Source organism: Amborella trichopoda, chromosome 1, assembly GCF_054954075.1.
Source record: "Amborella trichopoda isolate Santa Cruz 75 chromosome 1, AtrichopodaSantaCruz75HAP2 v2.0, whole genome shotgun sequence".
In the NCBI taxonomy this organism is placed as follows: Eukaryota; Viridiplantae; Streptophyta; class Magnoliopsida; order Amborellales; family Amborellaceae; genus Amborella; species Amborella trichopoda.
In genome coordinates, this window is record NC_142336.1 from 42,681,736 (window position 1) to 42,707,735 (window position 26,000).

Sequence of the window (26,000 nt, forward strand, 5' to 3'; positions counted from 1 at the left end):
AGGTTGCAACCTTATATAAAATTTTTCCTTTATTTTATTCACTCTTTCAATTCCTTTTGTGGTGTCAAGTAAATTTCTCTCATCCTACCTACCCCAACTGCTACAATTCCTTTTGTGGTGTCAAGTAAATTTCTCTCATCCTACCTACCCCAACTGCTACAATTTGGTATTGCCTTTGCAACATTTTGTCTGTTTCCCACGTTCTAATCATGTTCAATATCACATGTTTCCCATGTTCTCATCTGCATCATTCCACCCCCTCCCCTCTCTCTTTCTCTCCCTGTCTTCCCCATTTGATACAAGAAAATGGTTCGATAGAGCAACGGCCAATGTTTGCAAAAAACGGGAACGATTAACCACCGGCTTAACCATTAACCAGTAAAGCAGTCGATTCAACCGTTCTAACCAAACAAGTTTTGGGTGGTAAAAAAAGTATTGAAAAAATAAAAAAGATATAAAAAAAAGTCTACAAAAATATGAAAAACATATAAAGAATGATTAAAACAAAACACTGAAGTTGAAAATTAATAAAAAAATAGATTTTAACGAATCGATTTATGCCTAGGGTTATTTTTAAAATTTTATGAAACATATGGGAAAATATAAAAGTGACTATTAATGACCAAAACAATTTTTAATCTTTACTATAGTATAAAGAATACTAAAAAATGCATTACAACCCAAATTCCTTATTTTTGAGAATTTATATACATTTTTTTTTAAAATTTTTTTAAAATACCGGTCGATCATCAAAACTGCCTAAAATAGGAACCGGCCAGTTCCAATCTAACCGGGCAGTTAGCTGTTAGATGGCACGGTTTTTCCAACAGTGGCAGTAGCTCTATTACAATAAGTAAAACCTCACTTTATAACTCATCAAAAATTACAATTTGAGCATTGAAAAGCTTTTACGTCAATCATCTTGCCTTCAACATAATGGTTATGAAACATGAATTAAGATTTTAAGTTCTAAAAATAATATAGGTTATAATAAATTATCTAGACCGTTCTTTCACTCTAAAAGTAATTATTATAGATCCGCAAGATCTGTACCATTATCTGAGTTTCAAATTTTATTATCATTGTTGAAAATTGATTTTAGATCCATAATGGAGATTTCTGTTGCCAAAAGTGCTTTCTAGATGAGGATTTGCAGTGAGCCTTTATTTTGTTTTCATAAAGCCTAGGCATTATAGAAACTTCATCCTTTGATATAGTACAACTTCGATTCTCTCTCTTTCGGGTTTTCTCTATAAATAGCCCTCATCCAATCACGCAACACACTGGAACTGAACTGAAGGCCCCTCTATCTCAGCTGTATCTTTCTCTCAACCCTAACAGCAATGGCAGCCACCCCATGGTTCCTCCTCCTCCTCTTAGCCATCTCCTTCTCACTTCTCCTTCCTTCGTTTGCCGACAATGCCACGTGCCTTGCCGACAATGCTCGATGCCTTGCCAATCCTAATGGGAAAAATATCCTGCACTCCGGATGCCGACTTAATGCAGGAGAATCCCTTAAGGAAGGAGACTACAACCTTGTAATGCAAGGGGACTGCAACCTCGTCCGCAAACGCGGTTCACAACCTATATGCTACACAGACTCACCACAGAGGCACCAATTGCTACTGCATACTGCAAACGGATGGTGAAATGGCGGTTTTTAATGGGAATGGTGTCCGTGTATGGCGCAGCGCGTGAAGAAGGTGACTATATATTTGTTCTTCGATCTGATGGGAAAGAAGCGATTTACAGGGCTACATGGTACATGGGTACTAATAATTTGCCTTCAACTTTAGTGGTACCCCATGATCAGGAGTCTACATGGTACATGGGTACTAATAATTTGCCTTCAACTTTAGTGGTACCCCATGATCAGGAGTGATAACTTTGGTGCAGAAGGCAATGTATTGAGGGGTAGTAATGGAGCTCTCTCTCTCTCTCTCTCTCTCTCTCTCTCTCTATGTGCACCTTTGGTAGTGTGAGGAAATAAAATTGTGAGCTCTTCTCTTCACTGCAGTTCTATGTGCCTTTGGTAGGGTCAGGAAATAAAATTGTGAGCTCTTCTCCTCACTGCAGTTCTATGTGCCTTTGGTATTGCCAGTAAATAAAATTGACACATCTCCTCATGAATTTTGAAGCGCAAGTAAAAGCATCATGATGAAAATGAGACACCACAATAATAAAAAGCAATTAGAATCTTAAAAATAGTACATATCTTATAACATGTTATCTATAACATTTATTTTCAAGTTTTTCTAGATATGTTGCTATAGATACGTAGCATTATTGGAGTTTTAAATTTTACAATTAGTAGTGAACATAGATTATTAGGTGATTGTACAGTTTTCCTCCACTGTAGTTCTATCTTTCGATATAGCATAGAGGTGTACCTTACTTTAATTATTTATAGTTGCCATATATAATACACACCCTTTTGAAAATATCTTCATAAAACAAATGAGAATAAGTCCCCATAACTATTGATGTTACTATTTCTTGATGTTATCATTGCTTAACGCTCATGATTGTATTTTTCTTGTAATAACCCTTTTAATAACCAGGGAAACATACAAAGAAATCTGATTATATGATCTATATTAAAAATTCATCATTTAACATTTTATGCAAAGGTTGAATTTTCTTTTGTCTTTTTCTTTATCCCCATATGTTTTTTGGTTCAGTTATCCGATATTTGAACAAGAGTATTTCTTTTGAATGGGAGACATGTTCTGACACTCTTTTATTTGCCTTGTAAGTGGAGATGGGTTTGGCTATTGAGGGTTCATATTCACTTTTTTTTAATTTTTTTTTTAAATTATTGAAGGCTCCAAAGCCACTCAATTTCTTTATCAGTGGGAGATGGGTCCAAACATTGAACATCCAAATCCACTTTTCTTTCTTTATGGTAAATGGGAGACATGTTTTTTATTGTAAGTTTTTGTACGAGGGGGATGGATTCAGAAATTAAGTTCCCAACCCACTCTTTTTTTTTTTTCACTCTTTTTCTTTTTTTTTGGTTTTTTTTTCGTTTTTGTGGGAAATGGGTTTAAGCATTGGACTTGCTTTTATTTTGTTTTCTTGTTAGCGGGAGATGGTTCCAAGAATTTGGTATCAGAACCCTCTCTTTTTGCAAGTAGGAGGTGGGTCCAACTATTCCATATCCAAACCGACTCTTTTTTACTTTTTTATATAAGTGGGAGATATGTTCACACATTGGATTTTTGAACTCACATATGTTTTTATTTTCTCATATGTGGGAGATGGGTACGGATGATTAGAAAATGTTAAAAATGTGAACTGTGCATAAAATGTAAAATAGTAATTATATTTTTTCTAAGAAAAATGTTGTGTATCTTTAACTATTTCTTTGTCATTGTTAAAGTTTTCTCTAATGTTATGCATTATTCTGTAATTTTGTCTTAAATTCTTTCCATTTCTCTTTCATTTTCTTATTAAACAAATTTTTTTCCTTTGGTTTATATAAGGATTTTACCTTGAAAAATCAAAGTAAGATGCACCTTTAAACTTTCTCCAATGAGGCAGTTTCGGTACTCGAAACTTGATGATGACTGAAAATCTATTTCCACCTACATTTATGAAATATAAACCTTCAAAAATGATGCACATCAAGCAGATCTACATATACTTGAAATTCTTAAAAATTCACAGGCCCGATATTTTGTTAAAAATATCTACTAACTTCTAAAATACAAGGTGGATACCTTATATAAACAATTGTGGCGCGCACACACACACACACACATACATACACACACACACATATCTATATATATATATATATATATATATATATATATATATATATATATATATATATATATATATATATATATATATGGGATAATCTACAGTTCACAACCCCTCAAATTACAAAGGTTAATTATAGTATGAGTTGTGAATAGGGATTTACTAACTTCATGGTTTATTTTTAAAAAGAAAAATATTTATATAAGGTTACAACTTTAAAATGTAGAATAACAGATGTACCTCAAAAACCCATCAAAAAATGTCGTTTTAATGTTGAAAAACCCTCTAATTAATCATCTCAACATCGAGATGTATGAATATAGAAGAAAAAAAGATTGAGTCCTAGAAATAATGCACCTTGCAACACATTATCTAAACCGTCTATTTTCAAGATTTTTATATAGTTATAGATCTACTTGATTTTAACTATTTTTCGAGTTTAAAATTTATAATTAGATAAAAAAATAGATTTTCAGATAATCCAAAGAATATTTTACACAAAAATTATATGTTATGATAAAACTTGGAGGTACGCTTTAATTGGATTGTTTAAGTGTGTGATCCCTTTTTTTAAAAAAAAACAAAAAGTTTATTTTTTGTGATATCTTGCTCATTAAGTAAGGGTATTTTTGTAAATATCACTACAAGACAATGGACACTTTTATTATTTCCATAAAGGATGAAGTTGAAATATTTGCTAAAAAACAAAAACACTATATAAATAAAGTTCAAGATACTATTCCAAAATGTCATTCTACTTTTATAAAAAGTTGAAATCTACCATTACTTAACGCTTTATAGGTCTTATCAAAAGAAATTGTGGAATATTGATTACAAATATTATGAGAAATAATATATTGAGAGAGAAAATTTGATTCTCTTTTTTATGCTTTGTGAATGAATATTTGACGTTTATTTCACAATGTGAGTAAATTGTTTAGGTCCCATTCTAAAGTAACGCATAAATATTTAATGTAGAAGTATTGTATATTTATTTCTCTTAAAAGAAATTTATTTATATTATACATTTGTTATAAGTAAAATTATATTTATAATGTAAATCATAAGAAATTTATAATTATTTGAAACTAATTATCATAGCTTCATCATTATTAATTTACATAGACATATGTGTTATAATTAGTATATTACAATTAAAATTACAAAAAAAAAAAATAACCCCAAAATAAAACTTTCTAGACAACTTACCTCCAGCAAAAAACATTTAGTAATTTTTACATCAAATTGAACTTTCCAAGCAAATACCCCCCAAGTCAAAAAAGTCATTTTGTATGACGAAAATGCCCATAGTGCTGAACCGCCCCCATTTTGTGTCGGACCTTATGCCCAAAGTGCCAAACCACCCCTATTTTGTGTCGGACCGCATGCTTTCCAAAAGCCCAATGTGTCGGACTGCCCCCATTTTGTGCAGGACCGCGTGCCTAAAGTGTCGGACCGCCCCTGTTTTGTGCCAGACCACATGCTTTACAGAAACAAAGTGTCGGACCGCCCCTGTTTTGTGCCAGACCACATGCTTTCTAGAAACAAAGTATCGGACCGCCTCATTTTGTGTCGGACCGCTCCTATTTTGTGCCGGACTGCATGCTTTCTAGAGGCAAAGTGTCGAATCGCCTTCATTTTGTGCTGTACCACATGCTTTCCAAAAGGTATTTTGGTCTTCACTTTACTTTTCTTATGACTTGAGGGGTATTTGTTAGGAAAGTTACATTTGAGGTAAAAAATGAGAAAATATTTGGTTGGGGGTAAGTTGCAAAAAAAGTCTACTGTTAGGGGTTATTTGTAATTTTCCCTTAATAATATTGTTACTAATATTATTAGAAAAAAATAACTATAATAATTTAAATTATTATCATATGATGCTTATCATTTACAAATAAGAAATTTTTAATTACTTATCATTTTTATGAAATAAATCCTCCTAAAATCTTGGTTTCCTAAAATCCTATTTAAAATATTCTCTATTTCTCTACTCTTCAAAAGCTTCCATGAAAATCTCTCATCTCTCCTAAAATCTCTCATTCTCTCTCTTGGAAATATTATCTCTTCTTCTCAAATTCTCTCACAATGTTAATATTTCTCTCTTGTGGACACTCATGTTCTCTCTCCCTCTCTCTAAGATATAGAAATAATATCCAGATATAGAAACAATATTGAGATATCTCTCTCGTGTATATTCATACGCTCTCTCTGTTTCAAATTTAGTTATCCTAAATTAAGTGCTTATTCTATCCCTTTTCTTTAAAGTTTGGAATGTGTCCTACAATCTCTATAAAATTGGGATCCCTTCTTATTTCTATGACACGTGTCCGTCCCTTAACTCTGGCTTAATCTATTCCTTTAAAGGTGCAAATGTCACCCACATCCTATATATGGAATTAGGGTCGCTTCGTGAATGTCTTCTACAACCTATATAGAATTAGGGTCGTTTCATATTTTCGTGACACGTGTCCACCCCTTACTTCTAGCTTAATAGATACTAGTAATATGAACGTACGTTGCACATGATATTTCATGTTAATAACTTAAACATATTTTTTATTAAAAAATATGTTCAATAAAACATGATCTTAGAAATTATTGAATTTTTAACAATTTCATTGTAGATGTTAGAAGTTGCAAAAAAAAAAAAAGGTACTAAAAGAAAGATAAAATAAAAGTATTAGATTATTTTAAAAATATATTTTGTTACAAAAAAGAATATATTTACCATTATGTTATAATTTGAATTATGTTGTCTTATATTATTTTTAAAATTTTATATAACAAACTATAATTATTTTTACTTTTAGACAAAAAAATTTTTTGCAATAAATAATCTATTTATTAATATATTATAATTTAGAGGTACAAATTCAATTACCAAGAAATAAGGAGAGGTATTACAAATATATCGTAACGTTTGAACCAACACCTCTGGTCAAAATAGATGAAACAACATAGAATCATTATTCTCAAAATCACCCGATCTAACCGCTAACCGCCGAGTTAGATCGGAACCGGCCAGTGGCCGGTTCCTGTTTTGAGCGGTTAGAATGATTTACCGGTATTTTAAAAAAAATATTCAAAAAATATATATAAAAATTCTAAAAAATAAAGAATTTGACTTGTAATGCATTTTTAATACTCTTTACATTACGGTAAAGATTAAAAAAAAAAAATTGGTCATTAATACTCACTTTTATGTTTTCCCATCTTTTTTTGAAAATTTTAAAAATAACCCTTAAAAAATGGATTAAAATCCATTTTTTCATTAATTTTCAACTTCATTTGAATGTGTTTTGTTTTAATCATTCATATTTTAATAGATTTTTTTTGTATTTTTTTTATTGTTTTCAATATTTTTTGACCGCCCGAAACTTATCCGATTAGAGCGGTTGAATTAGCCGATTTACCGGTTAGGCCGGTTAAACCGCTTCCATACCCATGTCTGGTTATCCATTCTGGTTCGATTTTGCGAACATTGCATAGAATCCAACAGAGATTTAATAATATGTAACCGTACTATTAAATCACCAAGTTCAAGGAAAATGAGGAGAACAGCAGTTGGCTTCAGAGTATACAAGAGCTGTCAATCGAAATCAAGCATAATGTCACTTACTGATTATAAGGGAAGTTCACAATTCGATTCATACTCGATCGTTTAAAAGACGAGCTTCGAAAGGAGAATGGATGCAAGTATTGGCCTTTGGCCCTGACAAGATTTGCAGACTTCAAGAATTTTACAATAATTCAAGTGGATTTCCATCTGTCTTAGAACATTATACATATTTCAGATAACAAAAGATGGAATTGGTGATTTTCCATGCTTTAAACATGGAAATAGAAACTATTTCAACATGAAACAGGTGAAGTCAACAGATCCCTCCAAGGTACGCAAAAGAAGTATTACACGTAAATACAACAGATCCTTCCAAGACACGCAAAAGAAGTATTATCAGAAGTGTTTCATTCACAGGCGAGCTTGGTACCAAAGCTGGTGAGGCATATTGCAAAAGCCTGAAAGGCCGAGAGGGGCTGCCTATAATCCATTGTAAACAAATCATCTCCAACCTTGCCAAATTGAAGGAGCACAAGCTCATCATCTCCTCGAGCCCCAGGTTGGGAGGGGTCCACAGAAGCAACAAGCTGGAAATTCTTCACTGAAGCCACAGTCACCCTTCCATGAAAATTCAAGCACCAGCATTGTAATTGTTGGTGCCATTTTGGTGCCTTATTCCTTAGACTTGTGGTTGCACAGGAATTGGGTTCTCCTATATCAGAACCTGTAGTAAATTTACTTGAGTTTGTCGTGGCGTCTGTTGAAACGGAGCAGTGGAGGTCGCACAGCATTCTTCTTGGACCCTTTGATCGGAGAAGATTGAATTTGTAGGAGACCTGACCAATCTCGTAGTTTCCAATGGCCGGAAAACGAGGGCAGATCTGCTTCGATGCAAAGCAGCGGCTGGACCGGCTGTTAGTGGGGTGGGCCCCATTATAGGGGGGCTGACTGTCGAAGATGGTGAACTTAGTGCCGAGGAAATCAGAGCTGCAAATAGAAGAGGAAGCAATGGATAAACATTTGGAGCCCAAGTGAAATAATTATATACCTTAATAATCATTGTCAATTGAAGACTTTCTCAGTTACCACGAATTTAAATGAATTCTCGAGGTTGAAGAGTAATCCTATTCAATGAACATCATGACCTATATTTCTTTTTATTCCCCCCCTTGATGATCATCATCACTTGATGGCATCCTAGATGGAAATTTAATGGGAAATTTATGATCATTGTAATGAAGAAAAGGAGCCCATCTACACTGCAAGGAAAATGAGATGCAGATCACATGAGGGCAAACTACAAATAGCTCTTCATTTTGACAATTGTTTTCTGCATTTCAACAAAGTCAACCAGAGAATAAACAAAACAACTGTCTCCACTGGAAAACCGATTGAAATAAAAAAAAAAAATGTCAATTCTCAGCATGACTTGTGACTTCAGTGAGACTTTTTCCAGCCCCTTAGGCCCCGTTTGGACACCTTAACAGCCTTATTGATGAAATAACCCTGCCTGGCTTAATAAGCAACCCATAAAAACAGTATATTGTTAAGGGAGAAAAAGAAAAGGAAATGTATCAAATTACTCATTGAGAATCACCTTATCTACATCTTTTGATTAAATTTCAAAATACCCATAAAAATGCATGTGTTTGAGTTGGAATAGTTGCATTGATTCAAAAAGCGGTCCACCTAGTGCCTAGGCAGGCTTGAGGGGCTACGCATCGCCCAGTCCTGCGCTGACCAACTAGGCAGGTAGTCCTTTGATGCCTGCCTCGACAAACCGCCTAGGGACCCTAGGTACCTGCACTTGATGGCCTAGACCCCTCCTGGCGCCTGGGCACCGCCCGGGAAATTTTTGGAGCACTGAACAGTTGCGAATGGGTAGAATGTTAAATCGTTCATCTCTTATGGTGGACATCATAAAAGATGCAAATGTTCACCCCATCTACATCTACATCCATCACAAGCAGCAGTCGCCGCACCCACCATTAATAAAAGAACTAAAGAAGAACCAGATAATCAAGTATTACAGTTAATGGATCGGACCTTACAAAGGCAAAGCCCAATGCTGGAGACATATATACTCAGAGAAGGGAGTACCCAGAATCCTCCAGCAAAAGAGTCACTCAGAAAGCTCTCTGACCATGTTACAGAAAATCTTTCGATAATGAGCAAAGTAAAAGAAAAAGGACAATGAAGGAGAGACACAAAGAAGATGGCTACTCTGGGGCAGCAGCCTAGCTCAAATTATTTCCCACGAAAATAACAAAAAATGCTAAGGAGAAAAAGGTGGTGGTCATCCCCCACCAATTAGAAGTCGATGCCCTAGTACCTTGGATAATCTGCCCAATTGCAACAGCTCACCCACTACGAAAGCTCAGTCCTAATTAAGATGGACCTTATGTGGGAAGAAAGGTCCACCCAATCATTGCTGCCAAGTCCAGCCAAGAAAGCATCCCCATCAATGCAATGTACCACAAAATCTACAACCCCTGAGGGGCGATCCAAGAAACAAGTAAAGGAAAAGGAAAGAATAAAAGACGGACATAGTGAAAACAAGAAAGGGCACACTCCTATAAATGTTTGAAACGGCGAGTAGTGCAATCCCGAAGGGAGCTTCGTGTAAAAATGGAAAAACCTGATGCGTTAGCAATACGAAAGGCAAAAAAGGTTGGGGAAAATTTGGGACTGGTGAAAACCTAAACCAATTGAACATCCCAACAACTCGTGAAAACCAGAAAAAGGCAGTCAAGTTCTCTAGTTATAGGCACTAGGCCACTTGCCTACAATGCTGGCCAACCTCCGTAAACATATGGGACCGCAACCATCCAAACCACCAAAAGTATCAAAAACAAAAAAACCATCCAAACCACCAAGCAGATGGTAGGCGATAGATGACGATCAAGGGACTCGAAGACAACTCCAAAGAAGCCAGTTGGACCATCTCATGCTCCTAAACTAGAAGCCAAAGAGAACCCAAGTTCCTCGGAATGGATAGCAAGGCCGGTAGTTCAAGTCTCCAAAAGATACGAAGCAGTCAAGGATCTCTCATCTTGCAACATCAGAAGTGTGACAAGGACTCCCAAACATAATACAGTGACAGAAAAACACACTTAACCAACATTCCATTTCTCACCAAAGGAGTCAAAGCCAGATAAATTGTAAGGCCCGTTAGTCCAAAAGAATTTTTGAAAGGCTTCAGACGCAAACTAATCTTAATTTTTAAAAGGGAAAATATCAATTAAGGGGTTAAACGCCTTACAAAATCCCTGAAGGGGTCCAAAGATCACAATTTACATTTGAGGGTTTGCTTTTAAATTTCTATTTCAATCAAGTAAGTCCTCACAAAACAAATTAAAAATACCACAGAGTGCCCCTATTCGGTTTTGGGAAGCCAGTACAACTAGGGGTACATTAATAATTTTACCCCCAAAGAAGCCTTAATGGAATGACAAAAGTACCTCTACTTGTTCCAAGTTAGAAATAACAAACAGTTTGTTCGGTATTTAAAATGAGGAATAATAAGGGATAAAATTACCAAAGTGCCCCTAATTATTCGGGCTTCCCAACACCATCAAGGGCAATCTCGGAAATCTTTATCATTTTTTTGAGGATATATACGACGGCAATAGAAATTTAAAAGTAGATCCTCAAATATAATTTATGATCTTTTAACCTCTTTAGTGATTTTGTAAGGAGTTTCAACCCTTAATTGATATTACCCCTTTTTAAAAATAATTTGAAAAGAATTTTCAAGGCTCCATTTGGGTCTTCCTTTAAGAGTGCATGAGGTAAAACTAATTGCCCGTCCACTCCAGCTTTCCAACAACTAATTATGAAGCCAACCCTTCAAAACTTATCATGAGGTCATAAAACTAGCAGCACTGCCGAGTTGCATAGGTCTAAATTGCTAACTACATGGGAGACATCCAGAATCCAGAGTAGTCTGGATGATTCTATATTAAACCCACATGGTTACTTCAAGATAATAAAATCACATTTTTCCCCATAAAAATCAAATATTGACCACACTTGAAATTCAAGCATCAGGTTTGATTACCACACAAGGTGGGTATATCACAACCAGACCCATGATGGTAACATCAAATGCAAGCACTAAAATTATCCAAAATTCAGGCATTAAAATTGCCTCATGGCGGCACCATATCATAGTCATCCTAAAGCAGCCATATCAGGTCTAGCCACATGGTGGCATCACACCCCCACAATAGGAATCAACAAGTTTTGTAAACCATGAGGATTTTGCCACCACAAGGAATGGAATAGTCCATCTAAAATCAGAAAAGCCCAATGGTGGACAAGGCCAATCTTTCAAATAAGTATTTCTTTCCTTGATTTTCCAAAGCATTATTTGTTTTTTCCCTTATATGGTTGGTTCAAAATTGGTCAAAAAACATACGCAAGCGTACCTATAGGAAGATCATCCTAAGCCCACCTAACATGATGGTCAAAGTACCCCATCTGAATGTTGGTGTAACTCTTGCCACAAGGACCTAGATTATCTTGTAATGAACTGAAGAGCTTTCCAATGGTCACCCTCAATCCAATAAATACTAAGGCATGCCAAAATAAGACTATGTTGGTTATACCAAAGTTCTTGGAAATGCCATAGATTTTGAATCGTTTTAGGAATCATGGTAAGCTAGAAGATTTCTATTTTTAGTATCAACACCTGTACAAGGGGAATCACGGGAAATGGGATTCCTAGTTCATACGAAATGAGATTCGACCGAAATGGAATTGAAATCCCTACATGGAATCGAGATTCTGACCCCTTTGGAATCGAGTTTCTAACCTATATGGAATCGAGATTCCTTCATATATAGAATCGAGATTCCTACATCTTTGGAATCGAGTTTGTGACGTTTTGGAATCGAGATTCATACCAGCTTGGAATCAAGAATTGAATCAATTCGGAATCCAGTTCGACTCAGATGGCAATCGAGATTTGGAGCTCTAAGCATAGAGTTTTAACACCTTTAGAATCAAATTTCATACATCAATGACATCTTGTGCCTTAGCAACTTAGAACCTCAACAAGCAATTGAGATCAAAGGTCTATAAGACCTGAAGAAGGGTTCCGTCGATATGAGGTCAATGTATTGACTATTGAAGCTTAGACCCAGAATCAGAACTAAGGTCAATTAATAGACACTCGTATTCCACAAGGGAAATTGTTTACAAAAGATACAAACAATATCTCATGGTTAACTTTGAAAAGCGATTTTGATTTCATTATTATAGTTCAAACTAGGATTTTATCTGTGTCATGGTGTCATTTGTGTTGTAGTCCTATTTGAATGTAAAACTCTTTACCAATTATATTTTAAAAAAAGGCAACAAATCCTAGAGCTATTAGAAACGTGATACGTATCAAAGCTAAATCTCTATTCCGATTACTTTCCAAAAATAGCAAGTCTTCTTGATCGTGGACACCATGTACTTCAAATTTTTTTATTTTTTATTTTTTCCTGCATTCAAAGCATATTGTATTGTCAAGGGAAATTTTGCAAGTCTAAACATCAAGCACACACATGGATAGAGAGTGACAGAGATTTTGACATTAGAAGGCAGTAGGAGATTACAAAATAACACACATGGATAGAGAATGATAGAGAATTTTGACATTAGAAGATAGTAGGAGATCCCATATTTTATAATAATAATAGAAAAAGACACACTTACTTCATTACAAGGCTCTCATTACATTTTTTAAAAAAAACGTGATCTGTATCGAAGCTAAATCTCTATTTCGATTACTTTCGAAGCTAAATCACGAGTTGCGCAACAAAATAATCCTGCTTTAGCTTGCCTCATTAAGTGAACGGTAACTTTGAAGTGATATATCAAAATGAGGTAAAACTTGGACCATTGGAAAGCTCTTTTGATTCCCAAAAAGATAATCTAGATTTAGGGCTGAAAAGACATGGATTTCTATGGGTAAATTCTTGTGAACTTAGGGTATATGTAGGCTGTAATTTAGTGTTGTTGTAGTCCTATGGTTCATAGGTAAGATCCTCTAAGTCAAGCAAGAATGTAGCCAAATTTAGGTGTCTAGGAGTGGTCATAGTGACATCAGAAGTCCACTTTTTAGTGGAATAAAGGAAAATTAGTTTTTATCCATGCACAAAAGCTTCCACAGCATTTCAGGGTTAAGCAAGATTTCCTGTGGATAGCGGCAGTCCAAGCTAGGATGCTTTTCAATCTTAAATGGAAGAAACAAACAGCAGTATTGCCAAGAAAAATGTGTAACCAAAGAGTGCCTTAATCTCTGAATTGATTACCTCAATGATAAGTAATTGAAACCGAGACATCTAGAACTTTAGTTTCTGCTAGCACTAAATCGTCCTAATAAAGAAAGCTTTTCTCCTAGTTTCCCTCATAGAAGTATCTGTTTAGATGGCCTGGGTTTAGAGGATTACTTGCCCCTGGAGTATTTCATCGGAGTAGACAAGCACTTATCCAAACATGAGCACATTTTGATCAGTTTCTAACTTCATTTCAATCACTAACAGCGAACATAAACAATTTTAAACTTTCCAACAACTCCATTGTGGAATAGACATCTGTTGTGTTGGTAGGTCTTCACTACTCAGCTAGGCTCTAGTCTAGGTTGACGCAACATTAATTTCCTATTACAAAGACTAAAGACAAAATGGTAGACCAAATGACATCACCCAGCAAGATTTATGACAATAATAGGTATGACAAACAAGCAGGCCATTGAAACCGATTTGTCGATTTAAACAATAACTTGGTTTTAGCAACAAGAACCTGTGTACCTTGAACCAATCAGAATTAACTAGAATAAGATTAAATTGCAACAAAATGGACGGTTTCTAATCACACTAATCAATTCATATAATTTTTCGGAATCTTTTATCATTTTTTGCCAAAACAATCCTGCCTAGACTGAATGCTTATCTGCATGGCTTGAACATATAGTGAGATCGGTTGAACTTAAGCTTGTTAGTCTTTGGATAATAATCAATTAGGCCTAAACCAGTGAAATAGTTGGTCCATTCCATACAGCTTAGATTTAGTTAAATACTAGCATTTTGTTGAAAGGAGTGGCTATGTGGAACTCAAGATATTAAATTAAAAAAATTTCTTTTACTTTTAATTTTATTCAATATACCCGAATTCCACTTACAAAGGCCACTAAATATTGTTGTAAATCAAAATAATGCCCTAGGTACAACCTAATATCTTTATTTTCATTGCCAAAAGAAATAAAAACTATCCAAGAGTTGTAAACAAACTTCCACTATAATTTTTAGTGCAATACAAATTCCTGAAAATTTACAGAAAATAAAAAATAATATTGAAAATTAATTAAAACTATTAGGAAGACTTACTGGAAGATGCCTGGAGTTACTCTCACAGGTCTTGATACACCCCACACCCGTTTCCCTTATCGATGACGCACTTTTATTCCTTAAATTGTTGCTGGAAATTCCGAGATGAGAAGCTTTTCAAGCAATACCTTTCAATTTAGGGTTTTAGTGAGCTCAAAAACTTAACTAGGGTTTCTACAAACCCTATAGGAACAAATTAGGGTAAGGCTTGAGGATTTATTTCTCTATTGGTTGATAGTACCTCTCTTCTTCTTAAAAAATCAGCAAACCTCACTTAGGGTTTGAAAACCCTACCTTTCTCTTTTTAATATCTTTGATAAAAGTCACTCAAATAAGAGAGAGATGGTGTGACTCCCTCTTAGGCAAGAGAGAGTCACGTGGTTTTCAATTTATAGAGAGAAGATAATATGGCTTGATAGAGCAAGAGAAAGTGGCATGGAGGAGAATAGGAGAGAGGGTGGCATGAGAGAGATCTTATTGTATTAAGAGTTGGAGTTTAAATCTTGTTTATATTTAAACAAGATCTATTTCCAATTTTGAATAGGATTTCAATCTAAGAATGTCTGCATGAGAGAGAGATCTTATTGTATTAAGAGTTGGAGTTCAAATCTTGTTTAAATATAAACAAGATCTACTTCCTATTTTGAATATGATTTCAATCTAAGAATGTCTTATCCAATTTCTAGCTAGACCTTCAAACTTTAAAATAAGTAGGAAATCTGTAGGGTGAGAGATTTAATAAAAGTCATCCATCTCACAAATCAGCTATCATGATTTTGGGTAGAAAGATCTGAACCTTATCTTTTTAGATTGACCAAGGTCTAACTCCTATTTAAAATTGGAGTAGGATCAATCTTATCATAATCTAGATCTCTCATAATCAAGGATAATCTATATTTTAAAAAAACTTTCATTGGATAAGGAAACCAAATCTTATTTGAAAAATTTTCCTATTTTTAACTAATTTATATAATTAAACAACTAGAAGAAAGTGGAGCGGGGGCGTGCCCCCACTTCCTAAATAACTGGCATGCCCCTTATCCCTAAAAAGGTGGCGTACCACTTTAGTTTATTAAAAAATAAAGCATCGCCCACTAGGGGGGGCAGGGGCCTCATCCATAAAATAAACATATATATACCTCACCCATAAAATAAACATATATATACATGTGGGACTGGATCCTTGGTCCCACATGTTTTATTTCAAGTTCTGCAAATTTCAGAAATACCCTTTTGATTAAAATTACAACAAAATGAATATTTTGAAATTCTGAAAAATATTTAAAAATTATAAAAACATTTCTAGTACCAAAATAAAATATATTAAGAGTGTACTGGTATCAATGGGCCAAAAATTAATGATAATAAAGAACTTCCCTCACCCTAGAAACCATGATTAGCGATCGTTTTCTTATCCTTCTCAACAAAGACCCATGGCCTACAGTCTCATTTCAGGGGACTATGATTGGTTTGTCAAAGTTGGATGATAGACAATGAGACCATGATCCTAGAATGTGGATTTTAGTTTCCCTTGTTAAGAGCAAGTCTAGCTCTTGTCACCATAATGCAAAAGGCGCTCTTCCAATGTCAGTGTATCAAAAAGCGCTAGGCGGTTCCTAGGCGGCCTGGGGGGTCCAGGCCGCCTTGCGCCTAGGCGGCTGCCCAATTGAAAAAAAGTAAAAAAACATACCAACTTATCAATATACTATATTCCAAGTTGGAAACAAAAAAAATAGACGTCGAGAAGAGAATTTTGATAATACATATAATTAAAACAGTAAACTGTAAACCATACAAGTGTAAGATATAAAAGTCAACAGTCAAAACAACAGAAATATACAAAAATTTATAAAATATACAATCTAACAAAAGTCAACTCTCATGACGCAACACAACAGTTAACAGACTCGACACTCAGCACCAAGAGGCAAGAGTCTTCAGTCGTCATCAACATCATCATCAGAGAGAATATCACCAGGGCAAGCCTCATCATATGCATCAAAGTCTAGGCCATCATCATCAGAGTCATCTCCCTCTTCAATATAATGCTTGTCCTCCTCTGTTTCTTCTTAATCTGCCTCTTCCTCCTCCTCCTCTTCTACCTTCCTCTTACTACTACGTGCAATCTGTGCAGATGAGGTCCTAGGAATCTTGACTGCTCTACCCTTTTCTTTGTGCTTCTCTGAACTCAAATATTGTATAATTTCCTCTTTGGTAGCCTCAAGAACATTTTTACACAAGGCAACATCCCCCTTAATATTGGCAAGGTGTTTTTTAAACCGGTAAATGCCCCCATTTGTATCCTTTCCACAATAATTACATTTAATACGATTTTTATCACTTGGATTCGAATTATAACCATACTTCCAACCCGAATCACCACTTCGACTAGAACCTGGAGAAGATACTTCCATAGAACAAGGCTTATTTTCATCCTTTTCTGGTTCTTCAAATTCAGAAAATGTCTAATCTCATCCCGAACTGCTTCAGGAACTTTTGTACAAAAAGCAACATTACCTCTAACACCAGCAGGTGTTTTTTGAATCGGCTAATACCCCCATTGGTATCTTTTTCACAAAATTACACCTTATACAATTTTTATCATTTGGTTTTAGGTTGTACCCATACTTCCAACCCGGATCACTTCTTCTAGAAATAGATGAAATAGAAATAGATCTATAACAAGGATTTTGTTATTGTTTTAGTTTTACATAACTTATAAATTGCTCAATCTCCGCTCTGATAGCTTCAGGAACATTTTTACAAAAGGCAACAGCCCTTTTAATATCTACAAGATGTTTCTTAAACCGGTTTATGGCTCCTTTTGTATCTTTTTCACAAAAAATGCATCTAACACAATTTTTGTCATTTGGATTCGGGTTGTATCCATATTTTCAACCCGGATCTCCACTCCCACTAACTCCTGAAGAAGACATCTCAAAATCAAACAAGCAATCTAAAAAATGCACTTACTTTGGTTGCTCGAACTCCAAACTTTGAGAAACACTTTGATGATTCAATCCAATGAAATGTAGTTTTTTTTAGGTTTCTTTCTCTCTAAAAGGGGTTATTGTAGGTTTAGGGTTCAAATGAACCTAAAACCCATCATTCTAAACTTTTATATCTTGAAAAAAAAGAGGAAAAAAAAAAAAAAGGTACTTTTCTGCCTTTGGACGGGGTACTGGCCCTGAGCGGCCGCCTAGGGACCACGGCCTAGACCTGAGCGATGCGCCCAGGCCTTTTGGACCGCCTAGGCGTTGGGCGGTCCATTTTTTTGAACAATGTTCAATGCACATGTACATGTGTTCCTTTATAAGACTGCTTCCCATTAATGCGATTGTCATGCGTACATGTCGCGCGGGAATTTGTTGAAGCTTTGGCCCTTGCTCTCACAGGCCCACAACAGCACACCAAAGACCACACAGTTCTTCTCGCCTATAAACATCATCCAAGGGCATCTCTTCAACCTCAACAAGGGATGACCTACCCACTGAAAACCCTTCTCGACTGTGCCATATTCCGGGTAAGGGTTTTGGACATGATCAGGGCCATAAATCACCCAACCCTTGGTTAGTCAACACACACACTCCCACTAAAATGCATATTCCACTATAAAATATTACGCTTACAAACACTCTAGGCTTTAAAGGTCACAAAACCCAACATTTATACCCGTAAAAAGTAGGAATGCGTTCACAATTACCACCTTTCTCAATATTTATACCAAGTTCGTTCCACTCAAAAGTTTCAAGGTAAAAAGGCCTACTAGTGCCTGAAAGACTTACATAGACTCTACAAGGGCCCCTTAAATTAAAAGTCCAAGTAAGTGCCAGGAATATTTAGTTAATGCCTAGGAAGTTGCTTGGACCAATAAATTGCGCTTCTCTAACAATTTTACCTTTCATATAGGACTTCAAAATATGAGACTACAAATGGATTGAAAAAAAATGATGGCATAAATTTCGGCTGCAAATAATAGAAGTTAAATACTTTTACATTGTACAAATTTATGTAATGAATAGAAAATCATTTGAGTCTGAAAAATAAGACACGACGACTTGGCTAGTGCACAACTTTAATAAATGGAAAGTCCAATTGCGCATGTGTACTTTCATTTATAAAAAAAAATAGTTCTTTTGGCCAACAAATGGTTTCTTCTAGGCTTGTAGCACTGTAGCATGCCTGGTTGATTAGTTGGGTTCAATTCCCACACACATTATTCTCCATAAATATTTTTTTGAAAATCTGCCCAACTTTTTCCAGGTTTACTAGTTCAACTCAGCAAGCGAACTCGGTTCTGGCAGTGAACAAGAAGCAACCGGTTAGTTTTTAAACACTAGTTTTACCATTGGTATTGAGCTCATATTAGGCAGATCAAAGGGAATATTTTTGTAAAATTTAGGAACAACTCTCTCTCTCTCTCTCTCTCTCTCTCTCTCTCTCTCTCTCTCTCTCTCTCTCTCTCTCTCTCATACATACACACCCCATCCCCAGTCACATCTCTCTTCTCTAATTCTATGGCTCCCGCTCTCTCTCTCTCTCTATCCACTCCAATCGCTCTTCTCTAATACCATAGCTCTCCCACACTCTCTCTATGTCCACTCCAATCATCCTGCTTCAAGGGAGGAGGGAGAGAGTTTTCTTGTAAGGATTCTACTCGCACAACTTCTGTGAAGTTTTGAGAGAGAGAAAGAGAGAGGGAGAGGTGGTGGATTGCTAAAAAGTATTTAGAGAGGGGTGAAGGGCCTTTTCCAAAATTTTAAGTTACACTAAGGGTAAGATACTTTACATTTTTTTTCTTTTTTTTTTTTTGAGAGAGAAAGAGGTGGTTGAGTGCTAAAAATATTCAAAGAGGAGTGAAGGGCCTTTCCAAAGTTTTTAAGTTAAACTACAGGTAAGATACTTTAAACTAATCTTTGACAAGTTAAAAAAACTAGCTTTTTGATATTTCCAGCACGTGGATGGCCGACATGAGTGATCCCACAAATGGACCATAATCCCATTATTCAAAAGTAGTACTCCCGTAAATAAGAAGAATAAAATGAACGTAAACAAGTCATTCACAAACACCCTCGAAACCTACAGCAGTTAATTCTAAGCAGTGTTCTAAGCCTTGGACTTGGCTTGAAACTGCAAAGGTCCTAGTTCCAAGTCAGCAAGTCAGACTCGTCCAAGTCTGACTCGGCTAAACCAAGTATTTGGAAAGTATCACAAAACCTTGGGAACCAGTAAGACTTGCCAGATCCCAAGAGGTTAAGATCATGTTTTGTCAGAATAAAAAAGATTGAGGCTCGAATTTCATTGGTAAGACATACCTTAGTTTTCCCATGTATGCACTGCTCCCTTGGGAGAAGTCATCTGTCGTAAGAGAAATGATGTATTCAGTATGAGCACGATGCCTAAATCTACGAGCTGCCAAGAGGAACTTCCCTTTATCCACAAATGCTGCAAAAGAAACATTAGTTAGAATAAAAAAAAATCATTTCCGAGAAGGAAAAACTCTCATTGAGCCATCTCTACACTCCATTCTATGAGCTCTATACCTAAAAATGTTATATACCCTTGTCTTATTTTGACTTGTAAATGGAATTTCCAAGATGTTGTAGGGATGTGGTTTGACTTCGACACAAACTGGGTTTGACTTTTGTTTATTTTTCCAAAATGATCTTCACAAAAACTTGAAACCTCGCATGAGTTTTCCCGAGTTGACAGTTGAACTAAGCAAATCAACTAGGTTGGAAGGGACTGATTCACCCATGGAGTTTGAGTTTTTAACATTAAATGAAATTATCCAGAACCAGTAAAAACTTAAAGAGACAGAGATTAGATGTGTTACAAAATTCACATATGTAACTAAAAGAAATTTTGCTAAGCAATCAATTCATAAAAAAAAAAAATGTTAAGCAATCAAATACTAAAGATTTTCATTTTATGCAAGCATCAAATGAGTAGAGATGCAGTACACGTTAAACTTACGCCACAAATAAAAGCATAACAAAAAAATCAAGAGGTAATCTTCCCTTGTGTCAACTCGCTTTTCTTCATGCACCTCAAAGAGCTACAGAAAGAGAATTTATTGAGCTAGGCCCACTATCAAGCCTAAACTAGAGGGACTTTTTTTCCCTTGCATAAATATTGAAAGCCATTGAACATGATTAGGCAGTTGTTTTTGAGGGAAGTTGTCGATTTTGTGGCATACAAGTAACCTCATCGGAGAATTTGCATGTGGGACACAGAAGATTAAAAGCAAGAACAAAACGTTCACAAATAATAATTTTCCATTGATTAATGTCTTGTGATTTTAGTTAACATTTCTTCAAAAAACAAATATATGTCTTGTGATTTTGGCTCACCAGTAACAGTTTTCTATTGCCTAGTATCTACTAGGTTTTTCGCCTCGTTACATGGTGCACTCCCACCAAACATGACATTTCTCCAAGCAACCATTTCCTTCCTTGTATTAAGACTTGGGCTTGATTGCTTAATTTATGCATTCCTTAATTAAATAATAAAATCAAATGGAACAGATTGTCAAGATAACTTGGGCTTGATTGCTTAATTTATGCATTCCTTATGTATTAACCCTTTATGCATTCCTCCGGCCTAGTTGATTTTTTTTCCCTTAATGATCAGTTGGAATAGCCTAGGTTTTAATTTCAAGATAACTTATTTACTAATGAGCGTATTATATGCGACCGCAGGAGCAAAAAATCCATTTACGTCCTCGGACAAATGGTCTACAGGAGGATTTTCTTGATCTGAGATTTTGGGATCAGCATTAGAATCACCAGACGAGTATTTTCAAGAAAAGAATAAGTAAATGACAAGATTTTGAATACCTACACACCTATAAATGTCCGACCAAAATGAGACAGTCTATTTGCATCCTAGAGCATGAACTTTTTTATGCCAATCGAGGGCATATTCAATTTGTTGTTTTCTATTTTTAGGTTTGCTAGGTTGAGTAGGTCACATCCCTAAAAGTTGGTGTCCTAAAAATACTCATGTCTAGGATTTTTTCCCCCCCAAGAGAACAAATGGGTCTTTGGAATACATAAGCTTTTTAGTTTACCAAACTAATATATACGAAAAAACTTCAAACTCTCAAAGTGGATAATTATACAAGTATGTATGGTCTCAAACAAACATGTGCATAATATGCACATATATTGGTCTAGGGCTGCCAACCAGGCCAGGCCGAGTTCGACCATTGGGCTCAGACAGGGCTTGGCTCTAACGACTTCAATCTTGGACTGTGTCCGAGCCTAGCATGGAAGTTTGAGCTGAGCCTAGGGTAACCCTTAGCCTGGCATTATCCCGGCTGGTTGGCAGCCCTTTGTGGTCAGTGCTACCAATTGGAACAGGCAGAACACAAACTTCAGGCAGGGACAAGGCCAATGTGGTTGAGCCATGGCCTGTGGTCTCAAGCTAGAACTTCGCTAGACCAGGCATACCCCAAGTCAAATCAAGCTGGTCCAAACGAACCCTAGCCGGCCCATTGGCAGCCCTATAGAGGTTATAGAAGCATACCTGTGTATATCGTGCAATGGCCATTTACCAAGGAATACCAACCCCAAACTAACTAGGTTCTTTTGCTTCTTTGTTCAGAATCCCTTATAACTAAAATGACTGATAGTGTTCACTAATAAATAGTAACATGCATCCATGGTTCAAATGGCATTTTGCCCAACATGTCCAACAAACAAACCATGACAGCTAATAAATCATAAACTATAGTAGCTTGACGATATTGACTTAACTTGTAGGTAGTAGCATTGGCTTACATTGGGTTGGCCCCAGGTACAAGTAAAATGTGGAGGTCTGCTTGTCCCTCTTAATCAAACACTGCAGAGGATGGTCTCGAGGCCCTGGCTGCACAGAGAACAAAATCAAACCATGAATTTAAAAATAATAAGAAAGTATCTATTGTTCAAAACAATAAGTAAAACACCATCTACCAAAAAGAGCAAATCTAGTTACAAGTGCTCAAAAATAAGAACTTGAGGCAGCAGTATGACTTCAGCTAACTTGACACAGATAGCAACAGAAGCAATCTACTGGTTAGGATTTCTGGTAAAGAATTAACAATGTTAATGTTAGCCACCCACAAGCTGTCCAAAAATCTAAGATTAATTCAATCACATATATGTTCTTATACGCAATGCTTTATTGGTTTTTGTTTCTAAGTATACGATTCTAGATATAGTTGATAACATAATGTAAGATAGCATATTGACTACTAATAGGTAGGGAAGCCACAAATGAGGACCCCTAAAAAATTATTTCAAATGAGTTCCATATGCATAAACCAACTATAATATAGATTGCAGAGAAAAAAGGAAGCATATGGTGTGCTATGAAGTGAACCATTTTCCATAACGGGAGTAGATCCTCATCTTATCAAATTGTCATCTATAAAGGAAAGTTAGATTGGATGATTTGAATCATCTCAATCACCGATTTTGGCATCTTAGAACCTTTTCGCATCAAGATTTAGGCATCTATAACCAACTATAACATTGAAACCTTTGACACTAAACCACGTGTCCTTTCAAAAGGCATACGAAAAAACAAACAACAAATAGTGGAAGACCTACTGACCGAGTGCAAGCCAGGCTAACTCAACTTCGTGAAATATCATCCTGCATTGAGGTTAAGTTTGGAATTCATATTTTGCCTCTACAAAATTTGTTTAGGCTAATCCTTAGCGGTACAAAGGTCACTCAAACACCTAAACTAATTGTATGCCGAAATATGAGACTCTAGACTTGCCAAAAGAACCACCAACAAAATAATTCAACTTCTATTGAAACCAAAAAACATGGACTCAATTCCTTCCATACTTAAAAGATTAAATCACTATTCAAAAAATAAATGTGTAAAAGAGAACATCAGATACTGATTCAATTTCAACCCACCAGGTGAAAATCTGTTTCAAACTCAAAAAAAAAAAAAAAAACAGGTATTATGGAAAATGTGTCAAGAAAATATCATCAAAGAGTGGACCATAGATGCACATTTAAAGTTTTTCAGTATTATGGGAGCAGAATCATTATGCCAAGCTGTAGAAAATGATATAAAAGACACAGAAGCACATACCCAAACCACTATCCAACAGATCCTCAGTAATCTGCAGAACCTCTAAGTAAGATGGGTCCAATAGGACCTCCATTTACTACTCATATTGCACTTCCAAAATCTTGCTCTAAAACTCGAGAAAGCATATTCATAGAGTAGTGAAGGCAACAAGACATGCAACACATTTTACTCATCCCAAGCAAAAGACTACAGCCAAAAGATAATATATAAATTCCCAAACAAAGGCATGCAGCCTTCCAAGAGAACTCCACTTCAAAACAAAACAATATCAACTTCGTTCACATTTTTCTGAGACTGAGACTGAACACTCTTCCACTATTACGTCTACCACATAGAATAAAATATAAAAACAAAGCATATAATCCAGTAATCCAAACATGGAACACGAAGTGCTGAAAGCAATTCAAAAATTGTATCAGAATCTGCAAAAATTTCAGGCAATATAGAACAACCAACCACAAAGAACCACATTAATTGAAAAAGAAAAGGCAACAATCATTCTCCTAACCCTGTATCAGATCATACCAATGCTTATTTGATCTGAGATCAACTCTTTCAAAGAACCAAAGGCATAAACCCTAAGCACCAGATCCAACCAAAGAAAAGAAGAATTCTTTTCCAGAGGTTAAAATATCAGAACTATCAAAATAAAAAATTATTTAAAAAGAAGCAAACAAATGGCAATAGTTGAGCTCAGAAATGAAGAAAGGGAAAATCGCCAGATATTTTTCCTCTCCAATTTTTTAGCTAATTTCACCTGCTTTAGAGAGAAAGGGAAGGTGATCTGTCCGCCTTGCAATGGCGATTTGACTAATCCCCTCGTGATTTCCCTCCATCTCTGGCAGACAGACGCACAGGCCACTACATTCTTACGCGGAGGCCAAGCTCCATAGCTCGACTCCACCCTCTGTATAATATCAACCAAAATCTCGGGAAACATGCTTGACCACCCACTCTCTTCCCCTCCATTTTCCCCATTTTCTTCATCATCCTCTTCTTCTCTCTCTACTTCTACTCTCGTCTTTTGCTCCGCAAAAGAAATTGCAGAGAGCCTCAAGCTCAAGCCTTTCCTGGACATGGAGCCTCTCTTGACCAGGGCTCGCAAAGACATGGCCACGCACCTGGCACTAGAAACAAAGAAATTGGGTTCTGGTTTTTTTACATAGCGCAAAGCGGGAGCAAAAAGGGAGAGAGACTTGTTTTTGGGTCTGTGGTTTTATCCGGAGAGAAATTAGGGTCATAAGGGGGGCGACTGGCCTCCGGAGAGAAATTAGGGTCATAACGGGGGTGACTGGCCTCGTGACTCCCTTGTTGCCTTGGATTGACCCAGTAACGTGGACAGAAGGCATGTGGACTTTAAATTTTTTTTTTTTTTTCTGTTTTTTCTTTTTTCTCTTTAAATTTTTTCTTGTTTTTTCTATGTTTTCATTTATCTTTTGAGGGAGTTCTCTCATTATTATTTTTCGGCACTCTGAATTGGACCGTTTACTCTCTTTTTTTTCTTTTTTTCTTTTTTTTTGTGAGTAAATCATTGTAGATAGATCAGTGGAAAATACAGGCTCAATTTATTTTTAAAAATAGTTAGTGATTTTCAAATACGTTGGTGATGATGAAAACCTCTCAGTAATTGAACCTGTTGGTGCTACCACAATAACCTCAACTCAATTCCCAATTGAAACCGTTGACTCGCCAAAAGTTAGAAGCCTTTCTTGAAATTTACAAGAATTCCTCGAAAAACAAATTCAAATAAGTTTTTCCTAGTTGTAAAAATCTTTTACAAAATACAAAAAGCTTTGGATGGAATTCCAAATCGCTTGGTCACCAAGTCAAACAATCTCAAAAAATGTTATGGGTCAAGAGTCAACATAACACAAAATTGTGCATACATGTTTTGCCATTTGTAAAGGTTCTATTTTAGGGTGCCGTTGGCATACGGATGCATCCGTATTTGTAGAGGTAAGATGCCCCTTCAAATTTTATCATGGTATATAATTTTGATGTAAAATGTCTTGGGATTATCTCAAAATCTATTTTTATATCTAATTATAAAATTTTAAATTTCAAAAATGGTTAAAATCAAGTAGAGCTATTAACATACAAAAATCTTGAAAATGGACGGTGTAGATAATATGTTGTAAAATGCACTATTTCTGAGACTTAAAATCTTTTTATTTTTCATGGTCATACATCTCAAT

General features: G+C 35.7%; 1 protein-coding gene across 2 annotated transcripts; it reads right to left on the bottom strand.

The window, feature by feature from the left end:
* Positions 1 to 7,489: 7,489 nt before the first annotated feature.
* TLP7 (tubby like protein 7) lies at positions 7,490 to 25,137 on the bottom strand. Of its 2 annotated transcripts, none has more exons than XM_011631075.3 (4): positions 24,563 to 25,137; positions 22,467 to 22,578; positions 20,022 to 20,151; positions 7,490 to 8,314 (listed from the first exon to the last, which is right to left on the bottom strand). In XM_011631075.3, exons 1-4 carry the CDS (start codon positions 24,914 to 24,916, stop codon positions 7,735 to 7,737), a joined length of 1,176 nt encoding a protein of 391 aa, XP_011629377.1. In that variant the 5' UTR covers positions 24,917 to 25,137; the 3' UTR covers positions 7,490 to 7,734. The 2 variants fall into 2 exon arrangements, with proteins under 2 accessions (XP_011629377.1, XP_006830266.1); XM_006830203.4 differs by having other exon boundaries at positions 22,491 to 22,578; positions 24,563 to 25,136.
* Between the last annotated feature and the right edge of the window lie 863 nt (positions 25,138 to 26,000).